This window comes from Nyctibius grandis, chromosome 11 (genome assembly GCF_013368605.1).
Source record: "Nyctibius grandis isolate bNycGra1 chromosome 11, bNycGra1.pri, whole genome shotgun sequence".
NCBI lineage: Eukaryota > Metazoa > Chordata > Aves > Nyctibiiformes > Nyctibiidae > Nyctibius > Nyctibius grandis.
In genome coordinates, this window is record NC_090668.1 from 482,002 (window position 1) to 507,543 (window position 25,542).

General features: G+C 65.4%; 2 protein-coding genes across 4 annotated transcripts; both read right to left on the reverse strand.

Annotated features, from left to right (window-relative positions):
- Nucleotides 1-143: 143 nt before the first annotated feature.
- Nucleotides 144-1,383, reverse strand: RPS26 (ribosomal protein S26). Its single transcript, XM_068410056.1, has 4 exons — nucleotides 1,261-1,383; nucleotides 670-847; nucleotides 351-481; nucleotides 144-270 (listed from the first exon to the last, which is right to left on the reverse strand). Exons 1-4 carry the CDS (start codon nucleotides 1,261-1,263, stop codon nucleotides 235-237), a joined length of 348 nt encoding a protein of 115 aa, XP_068266157.1. The 5' UTR covers nucleotides 1,264-1,383; the 3' UTR covers nucleotides 144-234.
- Nucleotides 1,384-2,281: 898 nt separating this feature from the next.
- IKZF4 (IKAROS family zinc finger 4) lies at nucleotides 2,282-25,130 on the reverse strand. 3 transcript variants are annotated; one of them, XM_068410052.1, is made up of 8 exons: nucleotides 25,049-25,130; nucleotides 20,858-20,912; nucleotides 15,778-15,882; nucleotides 11,128-11,388; nucleotides 10,541-10,708; nucleotides 5,923-6,072; nucleotides 5,244-5,375; nucleotides 2,282-5,007 (listed from the first exon to the last, which is right to left on the reverse strand). In XM_068410052.1, the coding sequence occupies exons 2-8, from the start codon at nucleotides 20,895-20,897 to the stop codon at nucleotides 4,232-4,234; spliced, it is 1,632 nt and encodes a 543-aa protein (XP_068266153.1). In that variant the 5' UTR covers nucleotides 20,898-20,912; nucleotides 25,049-25,130; the 3' UTR covers nucleotides 2,282-4,231. The 3 variants fall into 3 exon arrangements, with proteins under 3 accessions (XP_068266153.1, XP_068266154.1, XP_068266155.1); XM_068410053.1 differs by having other exon boundaries at nucleotides 2,282-5,015; XM_068410054.1 differs by lacking the exons at nucleotides 20,858-20,912; nucleotides 25,049-25,130 and adding an exon at nucleotides 17,469-17,505.
- Nucleotides 25,131-25,542: the final 412 nt, after the last annotated feature.

Below are 25,542 nucleotides of genomic sequence, written 5' to 3' on the forward strand. Positions count from 1 at the left end.
CACACCTTCCCTGGGGTGAGCCCAGGGCCCCCCCACTCCAGCCCCCCCCATCGCAGGAAGGGGCCCAGGAGCCCCCCCGTCACCCCAAACACCCCCGTGCCCCAAGAGCAACACGTCCCCCCCCCCCAGACACGGAGCCGGGCTCGGTGCAGGGTCCTTTATTCAGCCTGCACAGGGTGGGGGGGGGACACATTCCAACAGCGTTGGGGGGTGACACGTTCCTCCAGGGTCTCCTCACATGGGCTTGGGGGGTGGCCGGGGGGCAGCACCCTGTGGGGGGAAGGAGAAACGTCAGCCAGATGCGGGGGGTGCGACCTCCCAGCCCCCCCCCACAGCCCCCCCATACGCACGGCGGGTCGGAAGCGGGGCGGGGGGGTCCGGTCCTTGCGCGCCTCCCGCGAGCGGTTCCGCACCACCTTGCTGTGGATGGCGCAGCTCACGCAGTAATGCAGCTTCACGTACAGCTTGGGCAGGACGTAGGCTGGGGAGGGGGCGAGGGGGGGTCAGCGACCCCCCTGGCACCCCAAAACACCCGGGGGCACCGGCCTCCCCCTCTCCATCCCCGCCCAAGCAGAGGGAGTGGGGTCAGCCCCATTACAGGGGGCACGAAGGAGCCCCGGTGCCCCCCCAGCCCCCTTGTGCCCCCCCCCCGTGCCCCCCCGCCCTCACAGTCGAACACGCTGGCCTCCGAGATGTCCCTGACGGCCGCGGCCTCCACGATGTTCCTGATGACAAACTTCTTGATGGCCTTGTCCTTGGGGACGCAGCGGGCGCAGTTGGTGCAGCGGATGGGCTGGACATGGCCGCGGCCCTTCTTGGCCCGACCGTTGTTCCTCCTCTTCTTCGTCTGGGGGGGGGGGGAAGAGGATGAACCCGAGACCCCCCCGGCCCCGCTGGGGACGGCACCGGACCCCCCAACCTGCACCCACAGAGCCCCCCCCGGGCCCGGCACAGGCCCCAGCAGCTCCTACGAGCCCCCCCAGCCCCCCCCACCCCATATGGGCCCTATGGCCTCCCTGCATCCCCCCCACAGCACCCCCTGCCCCCCATGAACCCCCACGGCCCCCCCCCAGCACCCCCCGCCCCATATGGACCCTCGGGCCCCCCTGCGCTCCCCCCCTCCGGCACCTCCTGCCCCACACGGGCCCCCACGGTCTCCCGCTGCCCCACATGCCCCCCCGTGCCCCCCGGAGCCCCTCCGTGCCCCACACGCCCCCGCCCCAGGCTCCCCCCGGGCCCCCCCGGCCGCGCCGCCCTCACCATCGCGCTCTCGGCCCGGCGGAAAAGGCCCGTCGGCCGCGCCGCCGCCCTTATATACGCTCCCTCCGCCAGGAACCGCCCCGCCACCTCCCCGCGGCCGCCCCGGCCCCGCTGGACCCTCCCGGGCACCTCGCAGCGGCTCCGCCGGCGGGGACGTAGTGGGTGGGGGCGGGTGGAGGCCGCGGTACCGGTACCGGGGCGGGGGGGGTGGGACTACTTCTCGTCTCCGCGGCGGAAGGATCCGCGCGCCGCGTGCTGCGAGAGGGCTCCGTGGAAGCCGCGTGCTGCGAGTGACGTCATCATTCCGCGCGCGCCTCCGCGGGGGGCGCTGGGAAATGTAGTGCGGGAAGGGGCGGGGGGGGGCGCGTCTGTCCTGCCCCCCCCCCCCCCCGGGGGTCCCCGAGGGTCCCCCCGGCCCCCGCAAGGCCCTGCAGGGGGCCCCCAGTGTCCCCCCCCACCCCGGGGGGGTCCCCGGTGTCCTGCCCCCCCCAAGCCCCCTCCCAACTCGGGGGGGGGTCCCACCAGAATCCTGACGCCCCCCAGTACCCACGGGGGGGCCCCTGAGCATCCCACCCCTCATGGGGGGTCCCCAAGTGTCCTCCCCCCCTCAAAACCCCTAGAGGGGACCCCTAGTGTCCCCCCCCACCCCTGGTGAGTCCCCAGCATCCTGCGCCCCCCCAGTACTCACGGGGGGGCCCCTGAGCATCCCACCCCTCATGGGGGGGTCCCCAAGTGTCCTCCCCCCCCCTCAAAACCCCTAGAGGGGACCCCCACTATCCTCCCCCCACCCTTGTCCCCAGCGTTCTGACCCCCCACCCTGGGGGGTCCCCAGTATCCTGCCCCCCCAGTACTCATAGGGGGGACCCTGAGCATCCCACCCCTCATGGGGGGTTCCCCAGTGTCCTGCCCCCCCCCAGCTCTGTGGGACCCCCCCCACCACCCTACCTTCCCCCAGCCCCTGCCCAGGGCACCCCAGCACCCTGCCTCCCCCCCCACCCCACAGAAGGGAGCCGGGGGGGGGTCGGGGGGGGCGTTAAATTACTCCGGTTTATTTATAACAGACCTTCAGCCAGTACAGTACAAAACTTACAGTAGTAGATCTCGTTACACAAATAGGTAATTACAATATCTTACAGATACAAAAGCTCCTGCGGTCACGGGGCGGGGGGGGGGAGCGAGGGGGGGGTGTTTTTTTGTCCAAAAGCGAGTCAAACCTCACCAAAAAGGGCAAACCCAAGACGACAGCAAATCCATGAACGACAGACGAACGAAAACTCGTTAGGGAGGGAGAGGGGGGGGGGGGGAGGCGGGGGCCGGGGTATTGCACATCATCATCGTTTGTTCTTCATCCATCTCGTTAAAAAATATAGATATTTACAGGAGTAAAGCGACCTGGAGGTTTACAAAATTCCTACAGTTTTTGTTTTTAGACTCTTTGACAGGAAAAAAGAAAAGGAAAAAAAACAAAACCAAACCCCAGCGGGGTGGGAAAGCGCAGAGCTCCCGTGTCGGGGGGGACAAACCCCCCCGGGGTCGCTTTGGGGCGCGGGGGCTCAGCCGGCCCCTCGCGCCAGGCAGGCACCGACCCCGGAAAAGCAAGAAAAGGAGAAAAAAGGAAAAAAAAATATAGAGATTTAATCCTACAAGAGCGGGGAAGGGGCGACGGGGCCGCCGCCGCGTGAGGTGGTCGCGGTCGTGTCCGTAGAAAAAGGAACAGCCTTTGGTTTGAACCTCAGGCGCGCCCGGGCGAGCGGCTGCGGCTGAGGGGCGGTTTATGCATCCTGGGCCTGGGGAGGAAGCGGGGACCCCCCCTCACCCCCACCCCCGGGCTGGGGGGGCTGCGGCCGGGGGGTCCCGGCGGCTGCGGGAGCCGCGAGCACCGAGGAGGCGCCCGGCTCGCGCCTTATTTTTGGTTATCGGGCGCCTCCGCGGCCCCGCTGAGTCCCTTTCACCAGGGGACCCCCGGCCCGGCGGGACCCCGGCCCCGGACCCCCCCGTGGCACCGGGAGCCCCTTTTCCCTCGGGGTCTCGCCCCCAAAAACCACCCGGCTGCCGGTGAACTGCCCCCGGCGCCGCTCATCACCCCGGGGAGTGCCAGAGGGAGCGGGGGGGGGCCAGGGCGGGGGTCCGGTGTCCCCAGTGCGCGGGGGGCAGCCCCCACTGGGGGTACTGGCCTGTGCTGAGGAGGAGGAGGAGAGACCCCGGGAGCGGAGCCGTCGCCCCGATGCTCGCCATCCTCCTGGCTCACGTTTCCTTCATTTAAGGGGAGCGATGGGGACCCCCACGGCCCCCCCCCCGCGGGGCCGGGCGTACCGGGGGGCTTCTGACACCGCGGGGGGGGCGACGAGCCGGCACAACCCGGCTTCACCGGCACAACCAGGGAGGCGGGGGGGGTCCCCGCTTTATGCTCCGTGTATCTAAACTCGTTAAAGCTCGGGGCGCAGCGGCCCCCGCCAGGCAGGGGGGGCTTGGGGGGGGGGTCCCGGGGGGTTTTAGCACCGAATCTTGAGGTTCGCTTCGCCCGAGAGCTGGGACGGGCAACGCCGGGCTCGCACCGAGGAGGGGGCTTGGAGCTCCGGGCTGGCACGTGGCACCGTGCCGCAGAGCCGAGCGGGACCGGAGGGGGAGAGGGGGGGAAGAGCCTCAAAAATTCAAGTGAGACTTTGGAGTGGTGGGAGGGGGGGGAAAAAATATAGTTATAAAAAGAGAAACTAAAAAGCTTAATAAATAACGGAGGGAGGTGAGTGAGGTGGGGGGGAAAGCACAAAAAAGTCCGTTAATACTTAAATAACTCCATTTATAAAAAGGCAAATCGTTAAGAGCTCCCCCTCCTCGGGGCTGGTTTGTGTTTGTGTTTTTTTAGTTATTGATTTTTTTTTTTTCTTTAAATATTTTTTTGTAGCCAAAGTCAGTGCAAAGGAGTACAAAAGAAAAACCAACAGTTCCATGCCCTAAGGGTGGAGGGGCTGAGCTAGAGACAGTGGAGGGTGGGGTGGGGGGGGCCGGGGAGGGGATGGGGGGGGGGGTTTAGCCGACCTTGTGCTCGCCCCGCACTATGTGGGAGGAGAACTCGTACCGGTCCTGGCTGTGGTGGCCACAGATGTTGCACTCGAAAGGGTCTCTGAAGCCGTGGCAGCCCATGTGGATGGTGAACATGACGTGGTCCAGGAAGAGGATGCGGCAGTGCTCGCACTTGAAGGCCCGGAGCTGCTCCCCGTCCTCGTTGAGCACCCGCAGGGCTTCTTTGGCAGCGCTGGGCGTGGAGCGGGCGGCCGGGGGCCCCTCCGGCGCCTTGGGGTCCTCTTTGGCGTAGGCCGGGCTCTGGCGGCTGCTGGCGCAGGTCCCCGCCGGCAGCTGCGAGCTCCGCTCCTCGTGGTTGCTCTCGGTGTCCGTGGAGTCCTGGCAGCCGTTGGTGGGCGACGCGCCCTGCTCCCGGCCCCGGTACACCACCGGCACCCCGTCCGGCCCCTCCTCGGGCCCCTCGGCGGCCTCCCGGCTCCCCGGCAGCTCCAGCCGGCCCGGCAGCGGCTGGATCTGGGTGTAGACGGAGCTGATGACGGGGGTGACCTCGGAGATGCAGTTTGTGGGGGGCAGGCGGAGGGGGCGAAGGTGCTCCCCGCCCCCCATCAGCGACAGGGAGCTGCCGTAGGAGGGGTCCAGGGGGTGGTGGGCCGAGACCATCTCCACGTCCTTCTCGAAGCCGGAGTTCACGTCGAAGGGGAGGTCCGAGAGGGTGAAGCGCATCTGCTTCTCCCCTGCCGGGAGGGAGGGCAGCGTCAGAGCAGGTGGGTGGGTTCTGGGGTGCAGCCCTGGCCCCCCCCACCGTCCTCTCCCTCCCCAGACCTGCCCCGTCCCAGGACCGTGGGGTGAAAGGCGCTGTGCCAACACCGGCCGCGTGCCCGAGCGCAGGGTCCCGGCTCCCGGGGGGGGGTCCCGGCTCCCGGGGGCTCTCCCCCTCTCCCCTGTGGGGGGAATCCCCTTACCCACGAATTTCTGAGGCGTCGACCGTTTCCGTTTGGTGAGGCTGTTCGCCAGCCGGTCGATAAACGTCGGCCGGTCGGACGAGGGGTGCAGCAGAGCGTCCGGCACCATCTCCAGGTCCCGCATCTCGTCACCTGGCAAGACAAGGGGACACCCGGGCTGAGCTGGGTGGGACGGGGCGGGACGGCGTGACCCAGGCCGGTGACCCCGCGGCTCTCGGCCGCTCCTGCCCTCTCCGCTAGCTGGGACCGGCCGACGGCAGGGCTCCGGGGCCCCCCTCCTCCATCGCGCCGGCCCCGCTCCTGCCGCTTCGGGGAAGAGGAGCCGGCTTCAACGCACCGAAGTGCCCTCGCTCCTCTGGCCGGCTCCCAGCCCCGTCCGGGAGGCACCTGCCCCGCGTCGCCGCTGGCCGGGGCAGCTCCGCCACCGCCGCGTCCCGCACGTTACGGGTCAGCGTCCGGGGTCTGCACAGCACCTTTCACCCCAGGATCGCGGGGGCACGGGGAGCTCACCCCCCCCAGCACCCCTTTTGCTAACGGGAAGGATGTCCCTGAAGCTCAACGCCAGAGACGGGGCTGGAAAGTGACCCCGCACCCCCCCTTCCCCACCCTGCTGGGACCCCTCATGGTGTCCCCGGAGCCGGGGAGCCAGCGGGGCTCCGTCCTGACCCGTGGCACTGACCTTGCTGGCCGGCCAGCGCCTGCGGTTCAGTGTTGAGACTCTGCAGGTAGTTGTGGCACCGCTCCTTGTGCTCCTCCAGCGTGCTCTGCTGCTTGTAGCTGCGCCCGCAGTAGTTGCACTTGTAGGGTTTGCCGACGGTGGGGGAGGAGACTGCGAAAAACAGGCAAAGCGGAGCCCGGCGGTGAGAGCAGACCCTCGCGCCAGCCCACCGCGGGGAAAGGACCTGCCCGGCATGGCCCAAGAGCGAGGGCTGGGACCTGCGGTGCCCAGCTCGGCCTCAGCCTTCCTCCTCACCACCATCTGCCCCCCTCGGACACCGCTCCCTGCCCGGGCGCTGCAGGAGGAGGACTGGGCGCTCCTGGATTTTGACAGGTGGGGAGCTATGAAAATAAATCATAATTTGGCCAGATACCTCAACCAAAACGCCTCAGACCCGGCTTGTACCTCCCGCGACACCAGCGATGGGTTTCCAGCAGCCGCCCGGCCACGTGGCACACCTCCGGGTACCCCGGGGCCAAGGCAACGCTCAAGGGGGGCACCTGCACCCCCCCGGCTTTTTAAACTACTTATAGTCAAAAAATCACGGCCCCTCCCGAGGGGAGAGGGCATCTCTGAGCCCCGCCGCAGTTTCCATCGCATGGCAAAGCCGCCGCCTGCGCCGGGCACGGGGAAACGCAAATGCTGACGTGGGGGTTTCGTGCCGCTCGCTGATTGCTAATTAGGTGTAATCACGGTGGTACGTGAGGGCGCGGGGGAAAGGGCACGGCGGTGCCCACCCCATCACACGGGCTAGGAGGGGGATAAAGGGATCCAGGCGCAGGGGACCCGCTGCCACGGGCTGGTTGCGCTCAGGCACCGTTTAGGGGAGGCAGCTCGTTAGCAAAGATGCTAATGAGGAAAAAAGATGCCCCGAAATCGGCCGCTTTTGCTGGAAGCTGGAGCCCCCTGCCCCACGGCTGCCAGCCCCCAGCCCCACGGCCTCCGCCTGCGTCACACTCGCCCTGTCCGGCTCTGGCGCGAGGCTCGGGGCGGAGCGAGCTGCCTGGACCGGGCTCTTTCTGTTCCTGTCAGACTGACGGGGTTGTTTTGGGGGTTTTTTTGCAGCTTGTGGTTTAACCTTTAACTGCTTTGTTAAAAAAACCCCATATTTTCTGTGGCTGTAGGTGAATTCGTGTTTACTCCCCGCCCCAGCCTCGTCACCTGGATTCATGTGAAGTGTTTTGCACCGCGGCCGGGAAGGGGGCTCAGCCCCTCCTGGGACAGCCCCTACCGGATCCTGCCCAAAAACACCCCCACGGCGGCCAACGAGGAGCCCGGCTGCGTCCACACATGCTGCACCCGCACCGGGTCCCAGCCTGGCACCTCAGCCCGGCCGGGGGCAGAGCCGGGAGCCCGGGAGCCGCTGGGGGTTTCACCACCGAAGCTCCACGTTAGGAATCAACCTGGAGGAGCCGCTGACAAGTGCAAACCTCTCCCCGGCCCTCCCTGGGGACGTGGGGACCGAGCTGTCCCCCTGCCCACACCCCTCGGCAGCAAAGGCTGAGGCTCCTCCGGGGCTCTGCCCTGCCAGGGCGGTTCGTGCTGGGCTCGCCCTCGCCGGGGTCGGCTGCGGCTCAGGGACGGGGTTTTACGGCAGCTGCCGGACAAGGAGGGAGGCTCCATCCTGAGCTGGGCTCGGCCTCACGATCAGTCACTTCTCCTTGCACTCCTCAGCCTGTTCTTCATCATTTACCCACCGACACGGGCTCGTGCCTCGGTCCCTCTGTCACCTAACGCGAGCGAGAGGCTTCCCGCGAGCAGCGAGCTCCCAATTCCTCACTCGTGCAATGCCCACAGTGCGAGCGAGGGGGACGCTCTCCTCGCCGCCAGGAGAAGTTTCTTCTGCCCCAGTCCAACAAACACGAAGGCTCCCCCTGAGCACGAGCCCCAGGTTCGTTTATTTACCGGGCTGCGAAGCGGCGAGGGCTGAAAGGGAGGGAGGTCTCGCGGGGCCGGCGGCTCGTCTGGGCTGTCCCGGGTGTGGGCTCCAGCTTCTGATCTATTTCAGAGCAACGCAGCGTGTTTGATCTGGGGTTTAATACCTCGCTTTTTTGGACGGCACATCTTCCGAGATGAAAGCTCGGCGTCCCTCATGGGGACGGCATGAAACGCACATGCCTCTAGTTAAGGCAGAGGGAGGGAAAGCCGAGCCCCGCTGCCTTCCACCCAGGCAGGGCAACCGCTAGACTTTCGCCTGTGAAATCCACATTAAATGAAGGTTTTCTTAGTAATTAGCTCCCATAAAGACTAATTTTTGTTTGATATGTTGCGAGGGCTCGTCCCATTTCTGTGTCCCTTGACTGAAGGACTCACGGCGACCCTTTCCGTGCCTGGCAGCGGGGAGACGCCGGCACGGCTCTGCCAAGGACCCACCTCTGGACGCTCATCGAGGGCGAACGTGGCGGATGGGCACAGCCCGAGCTGGGGATCTCGCCCCGCAGGAGGAGACACGACCCAGGAGTCCAGAACTGACCCTGCACCCCTGGGTCTGGGTGGTTCAGGGTCCCCTGAAGCCCCTGCCAGCACGAGGCGGGCTCGGAGCGGGGTCGCACCAGCCACGGGAGCCGCTGCCACGCGCAGCACGTGCCCCCGGTTTCGGCTCTGCGCGTCCGCCCGCACAAACCTCTCGGCTTCCCGGAACGGGGCTCAGCCACGTAACACCCCACAGCCCGGCACGGAGGGGACGGGAGGGTTCACACGAAGCGAAGGACGCAGACCTTCCCACAGGGACGCTGCCCCACACACGCTGGAAGGGTTTTATCCAAAAATCCAGGAGCTGCCCAGCTTCAGAGCACCCGTCCCCGGCCAAAACCTCACGCGCTGAAGGTCCCCAGGCAGGGGCTTGTCAGTGGCACCCTGCACGGGCACAGGGCAGAGCCGCCGGGCGCCGGAGCCCTGGGTTGCTCCTCCCCGAGCCGACGCAGCGCTGCCCGAGATGGAGCGTGGCTCCGCGCCGGCCGAGCTCCGAGGGGAGGGAGGTGGATGATGCTGATCGCTCCAGACTCATCGGGAGAGCCGAAGGCCTCGAGGCAGAGCGGCCGCGGCTCAGCTGGTCCGAGGATGCGGTGCTCGGCGGGGAGCCGGGCTGTCACCGAGCCGGGCTGTCACCGAGCTGGGCTGTCACCGAGCCGGGCTGTCACCGAGCCCGGCCTCCCTCACCCTCCGAGTGGGGCAGGAGGGGACACACGCTCTTTGCTCTCTCGAGGGGTTTTGCCTCCCACCACCACCTTCTTGCTTCCCCCTGTGAGATGAGGAAGGAACACAGGGGAAGGATTTCTCTGGCATTTCGCCCCATTAACCGGCACAGCCCGAGGCTGCCAACATCACCTCCTCCCCCGGGTGAAGCCGACTCTTTCCTGATCACCTCGGCATCGCAGCAGCTTTGTCCCTTGGCATCCACAGACAAAACCCAGCGGAGAGGAAGCTCCTGCGAACCCCTGAACCTCCTCCTGCGCAGACGCCAGGTGAGGACCAACAGCCCCGCTCCAGGCTCGGCACCTTGCTCCTGGGGTCCAACCGCCCAGACCCCGACGCGCGTGTGGGGGGGGATGATAAACTCCCAAAGGACACAGCAGATTCGTCCACAGCAAGACGGGACCTTAAACCCAGAGCATCGCACCCTCCCCCTGGGAAGGGCTCAGGGCAGAAACCTAACGAAAAGGGGGCTCTTGGGCCAGGCTGCGAGGGGGGAGCAGATATCTGGGCTGTGCTGAGAACGGGGGGGCAGGTTTCCTCCTGCAAGGAGGCGCCCGACGCTCATTTCCACTCAAAAGGTTAGAGAGGAGCGAGTCGCAGGTGTTCAAAGCCACCTGCGTGAACGTCAACAGCCCCGGCAGCGCCGCCGAACCGCGCAAATCAAGGGAGAACGATCACAAGGCGGGGGGCGGCGGGCGCGCGTCACCCCCAGCCCTGGCCCCCGCCAGCCGTTACATCACGGAACCGGGAGGGTGAAAACCACATCTCAAATGTCACATTTGAAAAGGACAATGTCAAAACAACACCCAAACAAACGCCCCCCCCGGGCGCCCGTTTTCGCTGGGGCAGGGCACACCCGAGGGTGGGACCTATCTCGACTCAATAAAATCTATGAACCATTTATCTTTGTAAGAAGGAGACGCAGGAACCCCCAGGAACAGAGTCACAGAACCAATGAGGTTGGAAGAGCCCTCGGGGCTCATCGAGTCCAACCATGGCCCTGACACCACCATGGCAACTAGACCAGGGCACTAAGTGCCATGTCCAGTCTTGTCTTAAACCCCTCCAGAGATGGTGACTCCACCACCTCCCTGGGCAGCCCCTTCCAGTGTGTAACGACCCTCGCTGAGAAGAAAAAAAAGAACGACTGGAACGCAGCGGCACAAAGCCCCGGTCAGCGCAGTTCCCAGCCCATAAACCAGACACCGACGCAGCCTCCCCCATGCTCTACCCGCGGCAGGTCGGTGCCGTGACCGTGGCACGCCGGGAGCCAACATGAGAGCAAGTTTGGCTGCTGCGGGTCAGAAGCTGGAGCCTGGTGCTTTTGGAGGCTGGGCTCAGCCCCCTGGTTTCGTCCCCTCCCCGGCCCGCCAGAGCTACCCACCGGAGTGCGTCCGCAGGTGGCCGGTGAGCGCGTCCCTCCTGCGGCAGGCGTAGTTGCAGAAGGGGCACTTGAAGGGCTTCTCGCCGGAGTGCAGCTTGATGTGGCGCAGGAGGTTTCCCTTCTGGGTGAAGGAGGCTCCGCACTGGTTGCAGTGGAACGGCCTTTCTCCTGTAAACCAGAGCAGCGGGTGAAAACCCCTGTTAAAAGCATCTGCCGAGTCGGCAGAGGAGCAGCTCTCGAACCAACAGCCCGGGAGACTCGAGGCATTCGTGGGTTCAGCGGTGCCGAGCGCGTCTGAGAGGGAAAGCCCTCGGTGAACCCCCAAACGTGGGGCTCTGGGTGCGACCCCCAGCCTGGGGAGGGACAGCCCTGCTGCGGGAGGTCGGGCAGCGACGAGGAACGCCCGGCTACGTGCGCTCTCCTGGACCTTTCCTCACTGGCATCCTCTGGCTGCCGTCACCGGGGCCGGCATCTCGGCCCTGACCCCCGCCGCTGGCATCTGTGCCCACCAGCTTCAGAAATCCGCTTCCCTCGAGCCCGCCCTGCCCCTGCCCCGGCAGCACCGCCGGCCCCAGGCTGCGGCTCACCGGTGTGGCTGCGCTTGTGCACCATGAGGACGTTGGGGCCGATGCAGACCATCCCGCAGATGTCACACTTCAGCTTGCCGTTGGGCAGCCGGATGCCACCGGGCGAGTGTGGCTCCTGGCCCGTCCCGTCGCAGTAGCCCAGGGGCTCTGAGAGCGAGTCCTCCACGATCACGCTGTCCTCCTTCTCGAGCATCCGGTCGTCCTGTGACAGCAGCCGGCTGGCTTCCTCATCGCTGTACATCTCCACCTTGATCGAGTTTGCTGCGAGGAGGCAGAAGGGATAAAAGTCAGTGGAGGAAAAAACTCTGAAGTTAAAGTTGGGAGCACGGCGCAGGCAGGGCTGGCTCCTAAAAGAAATACCAAGATGTGTTAAGTGATTTGTGTGCGATAAACGAGCATCTTATTGCACTGGCTGCTCGAGAACAGACACCGAACAGGGCTCACGCGAGGGTACGGGCTGGGTGATGTCTGCACACCCCAAAGATCACCGCTCTGCATCCCGCCTCGAAAGGCGACCGACTGGAGGAGAAAACGTTTAGTTCCCTGGATTCAAAAGGCAGAAGGGGAAAGAGAAACCCCTGGTGCTTTGAAAGGAGTGCGGAGGAAGCAAAGACACCGAGTGTTGGCTCTCTGGATCAGCAAAGGCTCAAAATCTGCTGCCACAAAGAGCCCAACGAGCCTCTTGAAGAGCGAATCTCGGCTCGCTAGAGAAGACGTCGCTTCGCTGCAAGTCCTCACCTTTGCTGCCACACCTGGGCCCCACCAACCATCCAAAGGCAGAAAAAAGAAACCGAAGGGGATGGTCCTGCCTGAAAACCCCCCGCTCGGCCCCACCAGCGGCCCTGGCTGCCCCAGCTCCCAGCTCTGCCCCTTCCCCGCAGGAACCACGGCCAGCCAGGGAGGGGATGAACCCGTGGACACCTGCGGGGCGGCGTTTGGGCACCGAAAACCCTGAGAAAGCTTGTGTGGAACCAGGGAAGGGATGCGAGTGATGCTGGGGAGCGGGGAAAGGTCCCGCGGCCGAGGGCTGGCGACTGCCCGGAGCCGCGGCACTTCTGGCCCAGCCAAGAGCAGCGGGGGCAGGAGCCAGAGCCGTGGGGCTGCAGGAGCCCCCCGAAGCCGGGCGACGGAGGGGCACGGGGCCAGGGCAGCTGGGGGGTCTCCCCAGCACGGGGTGGGCACTGTGCCGCAGCAAAGCCCCCCGGCTTCCCCTCCCCGCCGCCACCTTTCCCTCCTCGCGTGGCACCGGGAGCGGAGGCTGGCGAGGGGATGCGCCAGCCCTGACCTACATTCCCGGCTGCTCTAACGATCTCTGGAATGCCACAAATCAAACACTCCCCGAGACGACGGCGACCGCTCCGCTGCCAGCGAGCCGCGGCTCTGCGGGGACCGGGAGAGGCAAGGACAGGGAAACCTCTCCCTCTCCTCCCTCTGCCACCTCCCGGTGATCCACCCGCATCCTGCACGCTCCCTCCCTCCGTACCCTCTGCTCGAGGGAGAGCTGCTGCCGGGACACCCTCAGCCTCAGCGCAAAGTCGCCCGTTTGAAGAGCCAGTCTTTAAAAATGATCAAATTGGGAAGTTTCCTCCCGCTTTAAGGCATCGCCAGCGGCCGGGAGCGAGAGGGAATCCCCCGGGGAGGCTCCTCGGTGCCCTCCGGCCGGGGACAGCCGCCGGTCGCACCCACTACCTGCTCCCGCAGCGCTGGTCCTGGCAGGCCGGAGGAAGATGACGGTGGAGTAGAGTCGAATCCAGGTCACCCACATGGCCAACGCACCGAGCCCACGGGCTTAAACAAAATATTTACAGAATCCCTTTAAATATCAGATTCTTATTTCTTCCATTTAAAGCAGGAGGCTCTTCCCACTCCCTTAAGAGGAGAACGGTGGGGGCTGGAGGAACTGAACTTTATATACACAAAGGAGACTCTGCTGCTGCCCGGAGGGTGGGAGATGGCAGCGGCCAAGACGGGCGTGAGAACGGCGCGGGCTGAGCGCAGCCACACAGAAACCCCGGCGGCTCCCAGAGCTGGGGCTGACTCGACCCCCGGGGCTCGTTCAGCTCTTTGTGAGAGCGCGAGTGCTCGCCCACGGCCCGGGGACGCCCGCGGCACGCCGGCAGCCACAGCCGAGGGGATGTGAGAAAACCTTGGTAACGTCCCGGTACCAAACCAAACCATCCGGAGGATTTGACCTTTAAAACCTGGGGAGGGTCTGAGCAAACTCTCACATTGGTTGAGGCAGGACCATGATCCGTCCCCGTGGGCGAGCAGGAAGGCTTTGGGTGGCTTACCGGGCCAGGAGGATGCGCCAACACCGGAGATGGCGGCAGCGAGACGGTCCCAGTCCTGGGGAGATGGTCCCAGTCCTGGGGAGATGGTCCCAGTCCTGGGGAGTCCCGCACCTCCCGCTCCCCCGGGAAGGGCAGAGATGCACCCCGAGGAGCCAGGCACCCGCAGGGGAAAGCTCCCCTTCCGCAGAGGGCTCTGGCTCTCCCCCAGAGCCAGGTGCCGCTTCGGGAGCGGGGATTAACGAGGAGCAGCAGCATGGAAGTGATTCATCCGAGACTGCGTGGGGTTTATTGCCGGGTGAAGAGCCCAGGAATCCTGGCCCTCGCTCCCCTCCTGCCCTTCCTGGATGCTCGCGGCAGACAATGCCGCCTTCCCAGAGAGGCTCCAGGCAACGCGAGCTGCGCCGACACCCGCCCTTGGCAATCGGAGGCACTTCCAGAGCGTCTGCTGAGCCACGGGCCAGAGCCACCGTGGCTGCTGCCCGGGCTCTGCGGCTCAGCATTCTTGGGGGGGGCACAACTTTCGTCCTGTGTTGGCCGGTGCCACCACGCTGCCCTGGGAGCACCCGGGAGACCCAGCGCACACCGACACCTCCCTGCACCAACATGGAGCCAGAAGCTCCCCTCGGTGGCAGGAGCCACCCCCACGAGTTGATGTTTTGCTGCGCTTTGATTTTTTTGGTTGTTTTTTTTCTTCTCTCCCATCCCCCTGGGGACTTGTTTTTTTCCTGGGCATAGAAGGGAGGCCAGCTATTGTTCTGCAATTCTCCTTTCAGAACCAACGCGGAGTCCGGTCTCACTGGAGAGAAGTCTCTGCTGGCAGCACAGGTTATATAATATTCTTGCTCCTCTGGGGCACGGCGCTTGCTGGATGAACCAGCTGTGAAGTCAAGTCAGATCAGAGGCAACACCATCACCGGCGTCCTGCTGCTGAAGGGGAAGGGATCGGTATTGTCCTTGCAGGCAGTCCACGTGCTCTGGTCCTTTTGCTTCTGATCAAGCGAAAAGGCTGCGTTACATCTCAGAACCTCTGCGAAAAAGCCAAGATTCCCCTTCTTCGCAGAGCTTCTGAGCGCTTTTATGGGGCGAATGTAAAATAAATCACAAGTGATAAAAGGGAAAAACGGCAGCAGAGCTAATTCATGACATTCCCGCTCCTGAAAACGTGACGTTGTGGGTTTATTTTATCCTGGATCAGAAAGAGCAACCTCCAAACGCCGGGACTGACCCAGAGGTGTCCCATCACCAAACCGCCGGGAGCCCACGCCGATAAATCACGGGGGAGTTTCCCTGCTCTGGAGAAGCGACACGCTGGAGGCCGGGAGGGAGGGAGGATCAGAGCCACGCCGGTATTCTCGGTGTCGGCTGAGTCAATCCGGTAGCGACGGCCCAACCGTCGGCTCTCGAACACCGAGAGCGCGATTCAGAGCGGGACTCGCCGCCTCGTCCCAGCGTTCCTCCTCCTCGTGCGTCACCACGACTTAGCGGCACGCACGGAAACTCGGCTGCTGCCCCGGGAAGGCTGTGGCGGCAGCAGCGTCCCTGTGCCAGCGTCCCCAGCGCACGAGGGGAGCGTGACGGTCCTCACCGCTCCCCGGGACGGCGTGCCGGGGCGAGGGACGGGCTGCCCCGACTCGGAGATCGGACCTGTTGTACTGGGGGAGTTCTCAAACATCAGCTAACAAGCAGTTTCATAAGTAAAAAGGCAAAAACTCCACCAGCAGACGGGGAAGGAGACGGGAAGTTTCACGTTGTGGGCAGGAGACTCCCCACACCGGTCCCGTTTCTGGAGCAGGCCCCTGCCGGGTGCCAGCCACCGGCTGCGGGGAGGCAGAGGCACAACTGGGCACGGGCAGGCGAAGGCTGGGAGCTGGGGGGGGTTTCACCACCCCGGGGCACTCCCGGTGTATCCCAGGGGCTCCCAAACCTCCCGCAGCAACACAAATAACTTCTATCTGCCCCAATAGATATAAAAAAATAACTTGTTCCAAAGCAACCAGTGGCTCTGCGGCCCCTCCAGAGCCGTGACCATCAACAGTCTGGAACGTGCCGCCTCTTGGCGGTCACGGTGCAGCTCACAACCACGAGGAACAACCCCGACTCCGTGGCATCGCCACGGCCGAGCTGAACGGCTCCGGGCTCAGCAGCAGCTGGTGCCTGGGATGGGTAACGGGGCAGCGGCTCCGCACGGAGACCGAAGCAGGGTTTTATCCTCTTCGGTTGGAAAACAAAGAGTCGGACTCAGAGAGAATCTGTCACAGCGGGAAGTCACAATTTATGTCACGCCTGAGAGCGTGCGGGGTTTGGGGACGGGACACGCGGCCCCTGGCACGGCGCTTCCCGGTGAAGTCGGCGTACTCACCACTGAGCGAGCGGCTCGGGGAGGAGTGCTGGCTGTTGGGCGTGCTCACCGCGGGCCCCACGATCGCCGAGCTGAACTCCTTCTCCAGCGAGGAATCCCCACTGCCTTTGGGAGGAGGGAAACACGAGTGAGGGGCGCATGAAGCACGGCTTGGGGGACCCCGCTGCCCTCTCCCCGCCAAGCCCCCCGCCCAGCACCGCTGCTGTGGGAAGGGGCTGCTGGTGGGCCCGTGGGGGGCTGGAGGACGCGGCTTTTACCCTGATGGTCCTCCAGCCGTGACCTCCTCAGACACCGCAGCCCCGAGCCAACGGCTGCAGCACACTTTGCTCTCCTCGCAGAGAGGTTGTGGAAGGGGAGAGGGGTCGGCACGGCACGGCACGCTGGAGGGCTCTGCGGTGCCAGGGTGTGCCAGCCGGGGCGGGGGGCCAGGCCACCCCCCGCGCACAAGCGTGTGTCCCCACCAAAACGACCCGTGCCGCTGCCAGGCCGACTCGAGTGTCCTGCAGGTCCCTTCGCCCGGCACCGGGGTCCCCTCCCCAACAGTCCCCCCTGAAGCAACGACTCCCAGGCAAATCCTCGCACCCCGGGACGCCGAGCCCACCCCGACGGACCCCCGCAGCCCCTTGCCCACCCGTGCTGGAAGGCTAACTCGGCAGTACCGCTGCCTGCCGGGAGCAAGCCCGGATCACCCCGAGGCATTTGCGCAGGCCAGACTCATTTTTTCCCCTTCGGGGGCTAGCAGGTTTCTGTTCCAGCGAGCCCTGCCCGGCTGCCAGCACACAGGAAACCCCCGGTCCCTGCCAGCCCTCCCCACCGCGCACCCGAGGGCCGGGCAGCCGCCCGCAGCGGCCACTCCTGGGCGATGCCGCAGGGCCGGGAGCGGCGGAGCTTCGTGATGGGAAGCGCAGAAGCTCCGTGAACGCCTTTAGCACAGCTGGGAATGCGATTTCTAAATACTTGGATCTGGAGAAACTCTCCTCTCGGTGCTCCCCGAGCCCAGTTCATCCCATTGTCTGACGACTGCTGGGACGCTGAGCTCATCGGCCTCGCTGGGCATGGGAATCGCTCACGGTAACGGCCCCCGGTGAGACAGCATCTGAGACCGGGGCCGAGCTGGGACGCCCCAGCAGCCCCCTCGCCCTCCCCAGCAGCCTTTTAAAGGGTTTTCTTTCCTCCCGGGGTCACAGTGGGAGCGACTTCAAGGACCCTTCCCTCTGCCCTCCCCACGCCGCGGCGAGGCCAGCAAGCTGCTGCCACGCGGAGCCTGCGTGCGCCGCCAGCCGCAGCGGGAGAGGTCAACGAGGGCTGAACAACGAGCCCCTGCTGCCGAGGGGAGAGGGAGGAACCCCCCCGCGCTGCTCTGCGGGCTGGGGGCACGTCCTGAGGCCGAAAACCCAGCAGCCGCTGCGCGGGGTGAGCCCAACCCTCTCGAAGGGTCTCGGCACATCGCAAGCGGCATCCTGAGCCCACCTCACTCGCGTTGGCCTCCACGGGCACCTCGGGGGGGTCAGGCCTTTCCTCCCCTCTCCTCCCTGCCAGCACAGGGGGTTGCAGACACCTATAAATCACGCACGGCCCCTGCGCCCCTGCTCGTCCGCGCAGGGAGCGCGAGCGGAGACGGCACCGAGTTATTTCAGGATCCTTCCCGCCGCCCCCCCCCGCCGGCTCCCGTTTAACTCGCGTTATTCTACCTTGCTGGAGATACCCTGGAGTGTTATCACAGCCAACTCCTTGGAAACAGCGCTGGAGCCCCGGCTGCGCGTGCATGTCTGCGTCGCTGGCAGGGCGCACGCAGCCACTCACCTTCCAGGAAGAGCAGATTCCTGGAAGCGAGGGAAACGACCGTCATTTTACAGTCAGGGCGGCACGGCGAGCGGGAACCCGGGCTGCGGCGCTCCCCGGCGCGGGGACACGCGGCCGCGGCCCTCGGAGAGCGCGGAGCCGCGCCGGGGACGACGCTCGAGGGAGGGAGAGGATGGGGGGTGATGCTGTGGGGTCTCTGCTCTGCCCTCTGCCCACGGGGGGCTCAGCCACCAGGCACAGCACCCAAAATACCGGTGGGAAATAGAGGATCTGATGGTCGGAGGGAGAACGGTGTCATCCCCAATGTCAGCGATGGCTCGTCTGGGCTCCGGCCATCCCGCACCCGTAAGGGATGGGGACGCCGAAGCCTCGGTCCTCAGCTCCAGAACGGGAGCAGAAGTGTCTCATGTTAAACCCCCCCCAGCTACCCGGCGTGTCCAGACCCCAAGCACAGCCCAGAAGAGGCACCTCACCCCCGCCAAGTGCTCTGCACACACAAGCGGACCCGCACCCGATGGCCAGAGCCCGCGGCCTCGCGCTGGCATCGCAGGGACCCTCTGCAGGCGGCGTTTCCCGTGAGCCCACCCCGGTGTGCAGCCCCCGTCCCACAGACCCCGACCCTCCTGCTCCCAGGGCCGGTGTAACCCCGAGGACGAGGTCGGGGCTCACCACCAAAGCACCCGGGCGCTGCCGAGGGCAGGGAGGACCCCGCCGCGCTGGTTCACAGCCTGTCCCCAGCTGCTGCCAATCCCCCGTGTACTGGAAAAAGGTTAAAACCCCCGAACAAGGATTTAAATTAAACATTAAGGAGAAAAAAAGTTAATTTCTCCTCAGTCCTTCCAGCACAAAGGCAGGGCATGGCCTCCCGTCCTCAGCTCGAAGCTCAGCTCCGCTGCCAGCTTCACCCTCCGATCCCAAAGGATCCTTTTGATCCCAAAGGATCCCCCATCTCCTGACTGGAAGCACCAAGGGACGACCGAGCTGGTCCCGAAACAGGGCTCAGGCCAGCGAACCTCTGCGCTGCCAAGAGCCTCTGCTCCCCCGGGAGGGATCGCTGCCGAGCCCAGGCAGAGCCGCACGGACCTCGGCCAGGACCCCCCTCCAAAAATCACCCCCCCACAGCAGCGGGGCTGACACCGGGACCCCCGACAGCGGCTGGGAGCCCCGGGGAGGTGGGCAGGTGCCCGCCGCCTAGAGCTGAGCACTATCCCACCCCAGCGCCTGGGTCCGATGGTCTCTCAGCGATTTCTCTCTCCGATAACTTCTCAGACTCGAGGTTTCAGGAAATATTGGGTCACATTTCATCTGCTCTAAAAAAAAAAAACCCAAATGGAAACCTGAACGTCAGGCAAGAGACGGCTCGTCTGTCTGTAGCCCAGTTATCCGAGGAGCCGAGAGCGTCTAACCCTGTCCTCAGGCGCCCGGCACCCAAATAAAGAGGGTAAAATTGTGGAGACCTGCTCTGGGGGGCAGAGGGGCACAGCGCGAGGAGCCGGCGTGCAGCACGGAGAGGCCTCTCGCCCGCCTCCACCTTGTTCCTACCCCCTCAGCGGTGACAACTCCGTCTCTACCAGAGCTGTTTCAAAACAGACTTATTTTTCTGTGAAGAATTCAAAGGACAAAAAGTATTTCGCGTTCACGAAGAGTTTCCGGGCTTTGGGCTCCCTCGCTGTTTGACAAACATGAACTTTGTATTTTTTAAGAGTGCGTTTAATTAAACATATTCCACAGAAACGAGTCTCCAGAGCTCTGCTGTTTGTTTCCTCCAGCCGCCTCAGATCCGCAGCGCCTCGGTGACCTGAAGCAGCTAATTGGCCGGCCTTGACCCTGACCCTAACGATTAGCTGATCCTCATCAGGCCTGCCCTGACCCCCCGGCCGGGCAGCATGGGCTGCGTACCGGGGAACGCACCCAGAGCTCCTGCGATGCTGCCCTTCCCTCCTCCCCTCCTTCCACCGGTCCCGGGAGCTGCTCACACCTCGGACCCCCGGCACCGACAGCCCACGCACACCGAGGGACCGCGGGGGACGGGGAGGGCTCAGCCACGGACACCCAAACCCCCTCTGCAGGGGACAGGGACGTCCGAGCCGAGCGCTCCCACGTGGACCCCGGCCAGCGGGTTGTCATTTAACGGAGACATCCCGGCAACCCCAAACCGCGCCGCGAGAAGAGCCGAGCGCCTGACCCGAGCGGGGACCCTCCGGGGACGGGAGGAAAGCTTCGCAGGAGGAAGGAGCACACAATAACTCCGAGGACGATCTCGGGCGGGACGGGACGTGATTTATGCAGCGGGGCGTTGTGCAAGGTCCCCCGCGCAGCTCTGTCAACGCACCGCGTCCCGGCCACCGCCGCCGCTCCCCAGAACAGCCGGGGTCCCCTCGCCCTCCTGATGCGCTTCAACTTCTGACCCGCATCCCCGCTGAGCCATTCATCCCCAGCACCCCCAGGCCTCCAGCTCGCAGGGCTGGCGCAGACGTCCTCCTGCCTCTCGTGTCGCTGGGGTTCGGCAACCACAAGAGTTTCTTCTGGCTTTGCCACTTCTAAATCTACAGCAGGACTCACTCCAGTCCCCCAAAGATGGACAAACCGAGGGGTCTCCCCGCTGCGAACACCAAACCCCGAGAGAAGAACAAATCCCACCGAACCAGCTCTCGCTTACGGCCCACACCGGCTGCCAGTCAGGGTTCTGCAGGCGCCCAGTTCACCTAAACCCCCCCAGTGCCTCAGTTTAACCTCACGCACACCGACAGACAACGGCGCTGGACCGGGCAGGGCTGGCTGAGCCCACCCGCGGGGGTCTTAAACACCACCCTGCTGCCCACCACGGGGTCGTGCCTTCGGCGTCCCGCAGAGCGGGGCTGCATCACCCGTTTGCGAGCGCAGCCAGGAGCCCTCGAGGAACAACCAGCCTCCCCGAGAGCTCTCGGCACCGGGACTGCGCAGCCACGGCTGGAAAGATGTTTTTCCTCTCAGCTTGCAGCGAGGCTCGAAATCTCACCCGTGAGCGCCGGCAGCCGCCCACCCGAGCGGCAGCGAGCGCACGAGCACAGAAACTTCAGCACAAACTTCCCAGGCTCAGCCCAGGCACCGTTTTTTTTTTTAAATTAGCTGTTTATTACGCCCCAGGCGCTAACACTTCCCAGATCCTCAACGAAACGTGCTGATGTTCTCGGGCAAAGCAACGGCGCACAGGGCAGCTCATACCCAGAGGACGAGACCGAGCACCTTAAAATGTCAGCAACCCAAAATAGCCGGCAAAAATCAAGATCAGACATACCAGATATGTAAGATCGTCCATTACAGTCTTCTATATCCATCCTTAAGGTACTTTGCTGAAAGAGAAAGCAGAGCTCAGTCAGAGTTAGCCCCCGGGAGCTGCTCAGGCTCTCCTCCTCCGGTACAGCGGCCCCGCGGCTGCTCGGAGCAGAGCTACTCGCTCCTTCCACGGAGCTTTGCAGCCCTGGGCTTAACACCCACTTCCCCATCGACCCCAGCGGGCTGCACGGACCCTCCCCATGAGCGGCACTTGCCGGGCGCTCCTCTGGCACGTGGCGGCCCCGGCAGTGATGGGAGGTAAACACAGAGGGTTTCACCCCCCGCGCGCAGACCACCGCCGCCACGGGCACAGGGAACGGCGTCAGCTCTCAGAGCCAAACCCGGGACGCCCAGAGCGGGCAGAGACGGGAGAAGAGCAGCTGCCCCCTCCCCTGGGCCAGCCGGGGGCTGGAGGGTCACCGGTGCGGACAGACAGACGGCTCGTGCCCGACGTGGCAGCGGGGGGATGAGGTCACGTAGCCAAAGCACTCGGCTTCGTTTTATCAATTAAAAGAGTCGGGTTTTGGGCAATGAGAGCGAAGGCTGACACGCCACAGCCCTGCCAACGCCGCACCGAAATGAAAGGGAAATCTGCCTTGTGTCCTGCCGCTCGGCTCCCCGCGGAGATAACGAACGTTTTATACATCCAAATGGCTTTTATTTGTCAATTACACCGGCTGCTTAAAAACCAAAACGAGCCCAGCTTTAGAGACAGGAGTTCTGCTGTTTAGAGCTGGCTCTAACTGGCAGCTGATCGGGGCGGGGGGTCCGGGCCGGAGCGGGGACAAACCTCCCGCCGGGCGCAGGCAGCGCGTCGCCGGCCCTGGAATTTCTTCCCAGCTTTCAGGTGCGATCGTCAACTTGGGAATCGGAGACCGGAGCGCGCTCAAACTAGAGCAGCGAGCCTCCAGCGCGCTCCCCGCTCCCCTCCCCTCCGAAATAAGGACTTTTCCCCAAGCAGCGACGCTCAAGGGAAATCCCAAACCTCCTCAGGACTAGCCCAGTTTACACGAACCTCCATCCCAGCACGGCGCAGCTCGCGAACGTCCTCTGCGCTAACGGCGAGAGGCTCCCGAGCGAGGCCGAGCCCGGGCGTCCCTCCTGCGCCCTCGCTTAACCCTGGGATGGCAGAAACATCCCAGAGACGGGAAAAGCCTCTTGGATCCCACCCTGCCCACCCTGCGGGCTGCTTCTGCCCACCCTCCGCCCGCTGCCTCCGGAGCCCGTTTTAACCCCACCAGCCATTAGGAAAACCAGCCTATTTCCTTCCCTATCTTCCCCCGTTTCTCTTAATTTCCCCCCAGTGCTTCTGGTTCTACCTCAAGCGCCGTGAAACAACCCCGAACGCTCGGCACCGGCAGCGAAACGCTTCTCTGGACGCCGTGAGGGCAGGACGAGAGACCCCAGCCCCGTTAGAGCCAGGCGCCTGCCAGGGCGCGGTCAGGATCACAGCCCCTGCGGAGGGTGAACACACGGCTACCGCCAGAAGCCAGCCAGGAACACCAAAACCCTCCGCTCTGACCCATTTCTCTGCTGGTCGACAGGCAGAAGGACGCCTCGGGAGCCCAGCGCCAGCCTCCCTCGGCACCGAACATCCCAGGCACCGCCGGGGTTCGGCTCGGCACGGGTGAGACCGGCACCGCACCGGGAAGTGGCGTGTGCCGGGGGGAGACGCTCGGGGGGAACATCCCCAACCCTCCTGGCGGGGTAAGAATTAGCAAGCGCTGCGAAGGTCCCGGCAGTTTCTCTTTCCCAGCCCTCGTTTCCATCAACTGCCCTTTATTTTCCAACACGATGACTCTTTTTTCCCCCACCTTTGTGGCACACAGCAGCTCGCCGAGCGAAACGGCCGCTCGAAACCACCGACGTCTGCGGCGTTGGAAACGCTTTGAAACATCTCAAAGCACCGGGGGAAGGTTTGGAGAGCCCCGACCCTGCCGGCGTCCCCCAGCTGAGTGCCGGGGAAGGGGCCCTGCGGCTGCCGGGGAGACCCCGGCTCCAGCGGCTCGACAGAGGCAGAAGCGAAGGAGTCGCCTTTGGAGAGCGAAAATTAAAGCGTTGCGACACGGTTTATCGTTATCACAGCTCCCGCTGTTTCCATATTTTGAAATATATTAAATGAGATGAAGGGTCATTGCTAAAAAAACCCAATTTAACGCGATGCTGCGGCGGGGGGACGGCAGCTCCTCACCGCTGACCCGGGGACAGACCCTTCCTGTGGCCAAGGCTACGCCAGAGCACGGCGGGGAGGGGGGCAACGGGAACGGTCTGGGGCTGCCGCGGTGGGGACGGGAAGAAAAACTCCCTCCACCGCAGCGCCAGGCACCGGCGCTGGGGTTGGATCCCACTGCGTGAGCCCGGCCCCGCCGCGGAGTCTGAGACCCCAAAGACGGGTCTGACACCGTCCCCCGGGACCCCACAGGTTATCGACCAGACACCACCTCCCCGTAACGCCACGTTTCAGGTGCCTGAACCCAAGAACTGAGCAAACACGGACGCAATTTGTGTCCTTTTTTACAACTAAAGTCAGATAAAACAGGTGAAAAGAGAGAGAAACCCTGCGAGGATCCAGCCCCCGGATCAGCGACCGAGGCGAGGGCCAGCGGCGGGCGGGCGAGACGTGGGTTTTCACCAACCTTCACCCCCTGGAGTAGCTGCTCCTCGCCGGAGCCGCTCCCGACACCACTCCGCTGATGGAAACAGCACCACAAAGCAGCGCAAAACAAAATCCCTCGTCTTAAACACGCTCCCGAGACGCAGCGACTTCGGTGAAGTTTTAATTCAAAGCAAGCCGAGGTCTTTGTTCAGCATCCAAACCCGCGCCGTGCCCCCGGGGCATCACCGCAACACCAGTAAACAACAACCCCGAGCTACAGCGGGAGCCACAAAAGGTGAGGAGAGGTTTCGCCCTGGCAGCGAGGGAGGAAAGAGAAGCTCCTTCTGCGGCGCTCACCGGGACAGACGGACACGGACCGCAGGAAGGAGACCCCGGCCCTGGTCTGCGGGTCCCTCTTTGGCATCAGGAGCCGGGCCAGGGCATCGGCACGTGGCCCTGGGTTGGGGCTGACGGTTCTCTGCGAGCGAAACGAGTCGGTCGTCGGCACCGCGACTCCTCTTCGGGGGGTTCGACAGGAACGGAGTCGGGCAGCAGCCGGGGCCGGGCTTTGGGGAGCTCGTACCCGCTCTCTGCTCCTCCCCAGCTGCCGCAGCCACGCGCTGCCCGTCCCGGTGCCCCCTGCGCAGGGGGGAGACGAGGGCAGCCCCAGGGAAGGGCTCCAGCATCAGTAACGGGGGGGACAGGGGAGTGCTGGGGGGCACCGGCTGGGTGGCACGGAGCGGGGGGGTGAACCCCACACCTGAGCATCCCCGTGGCGCAGCCGAGCAGCAGCTCCGGAGCCAACGGCTGCGCCCGGACAGCGGCGCCCGCAGTAGCCACGGCCCCGGAGCCACCGGGGTGTGAAGGCGCTCGGAAGGGGCTCCCCCCAAAACCCCCGAGAGGCGCCACCAACCCCCCCAGAACCCGACGCTCCAAAAACAGACGCAGAGAAGAGGGAAAGCGGAGGGGAGCGGCCCCAAACACGGACCCACGGACCCCCCCGCGCACCCGGGACACGGACCATCACAAGCCCTTCGGCGGGGCTCCCCCCCCGACCCCCAGCCCATCGCTCCCCACAAATGTCATTTCACCGGCCACGCCGCTCCGGCACCCGGGGGTGTCCCCGCCGCCCCCTGCCCGCCGGGGGGGGCACCGCGGCCGGCCCCCATGGGGGGAGGCGCCCCCAGCCCCCCCCCGTCCTCTGGAGCCGCCAAGTTTCGGGGCTGCCCCCCCGCGAGGAGCGAGGGACCCCCCCAGCCCGCCCGGCTCCGGCCCCCCCCAGCCCTCCGGGGGAACCGGGCTCGGGGCAGGTTTCGGGACCACCGCGGGGCGCAGCCCCCGGTACCCACCGCCACAGCCCCCCCGCCCCCAAACCGCGACCCCCCCACGGCCGCAGCGCACAACCAGCCCCAGCCGCGGCCCTGAGCCCCCCCCCACGGCACAGACCCCCGGGGCAGCTCCCGCAGCCCCCCCCCCCCCCCGCTCACACCCCACTGCCCCCCCCGGCCCAGCACCCCCGCCCCTGACAGTCCCCCCCCGACAGCGCCCCGCTCTCACCGGCGGGGCTCGGCGAGGGCCCCCCCGGCCCGGCCCGGCCGCGGGGCGTGGGGGAGCGGCGGGGGGGGCTCAGGGCCGCGGCGGCGGCGGCGGCTCCATCGGCGGCGGCTTCACCTGAGGAGGGCCCGGGCCCCCCCGCCCGCCGCGAGCCACTTCCGGCCCCCGCGCGCAGCCAGGCCGCGCAGCCGAGCGCCGACGCCCTCGAGCCGCCGGCAGGGGGGCGCCGCGGCCGCCATGGGTCGGCGCGGGGGGGGCGAGGGGGGGGGCTCAGTCGAGCGCCGGCGCATCGAGCGGCCGCCGGCTGCCCAGGGGTGGTCAGCGGAGCGCCGAGCGCGGGGCGAGCGCCGAGGGCATCGATGGACCCGCGGGGGGCGGTAATCGATAGCCGATAGGCGGTAACCGATAGCCGATAATCGATACGGCGGGGACATGCTCACGGGCGGGAGCGGCGACTCACCGGGAGGTACCGGGACCCCCCCCCGTGGCGGCCCAAA

Bases quoted from the DNA above. Each gene is read 5' to 3' on its own strand.
- IKZF4 (XM_068410052.1), bottom strand. From the start codon at position 20,897: ATGGATATAGAAGACTGTAATGGACGATCTTACATATCTG. The intron at 10,709-11,127 runs GTGAGCCGCAGC...TCTGGTTTACAG, and splicing joins GCACAAGCGCAGCCACACCG to GAGAAAGGCCGTTCCACTGC. The intron at 5,376-5,922 runs GTCAGTGCCACG...TTGTCTTGCCAG, and splicing joins GGCGCTGGCCGGCCAGCAAG to GTGACGAGATGCGGGACCTG.
- RPS26 (XM_068410056.1), bottom strand. The intron at 482-669 runs GTGAGGGCGGGG...CCCCCTCCCCAG, and splicing joins GGAGGCCAGCGTGTTCGACT to CCTACGTCCTGCCCAAGCTG. The intron at 271-350 runs GTGCGTATGGGG...TTCCCCCCACAG, and splicing joins CGCCCCGCTTCCGACCCGCC to GGTGCTGCCCCCCGGCCACC.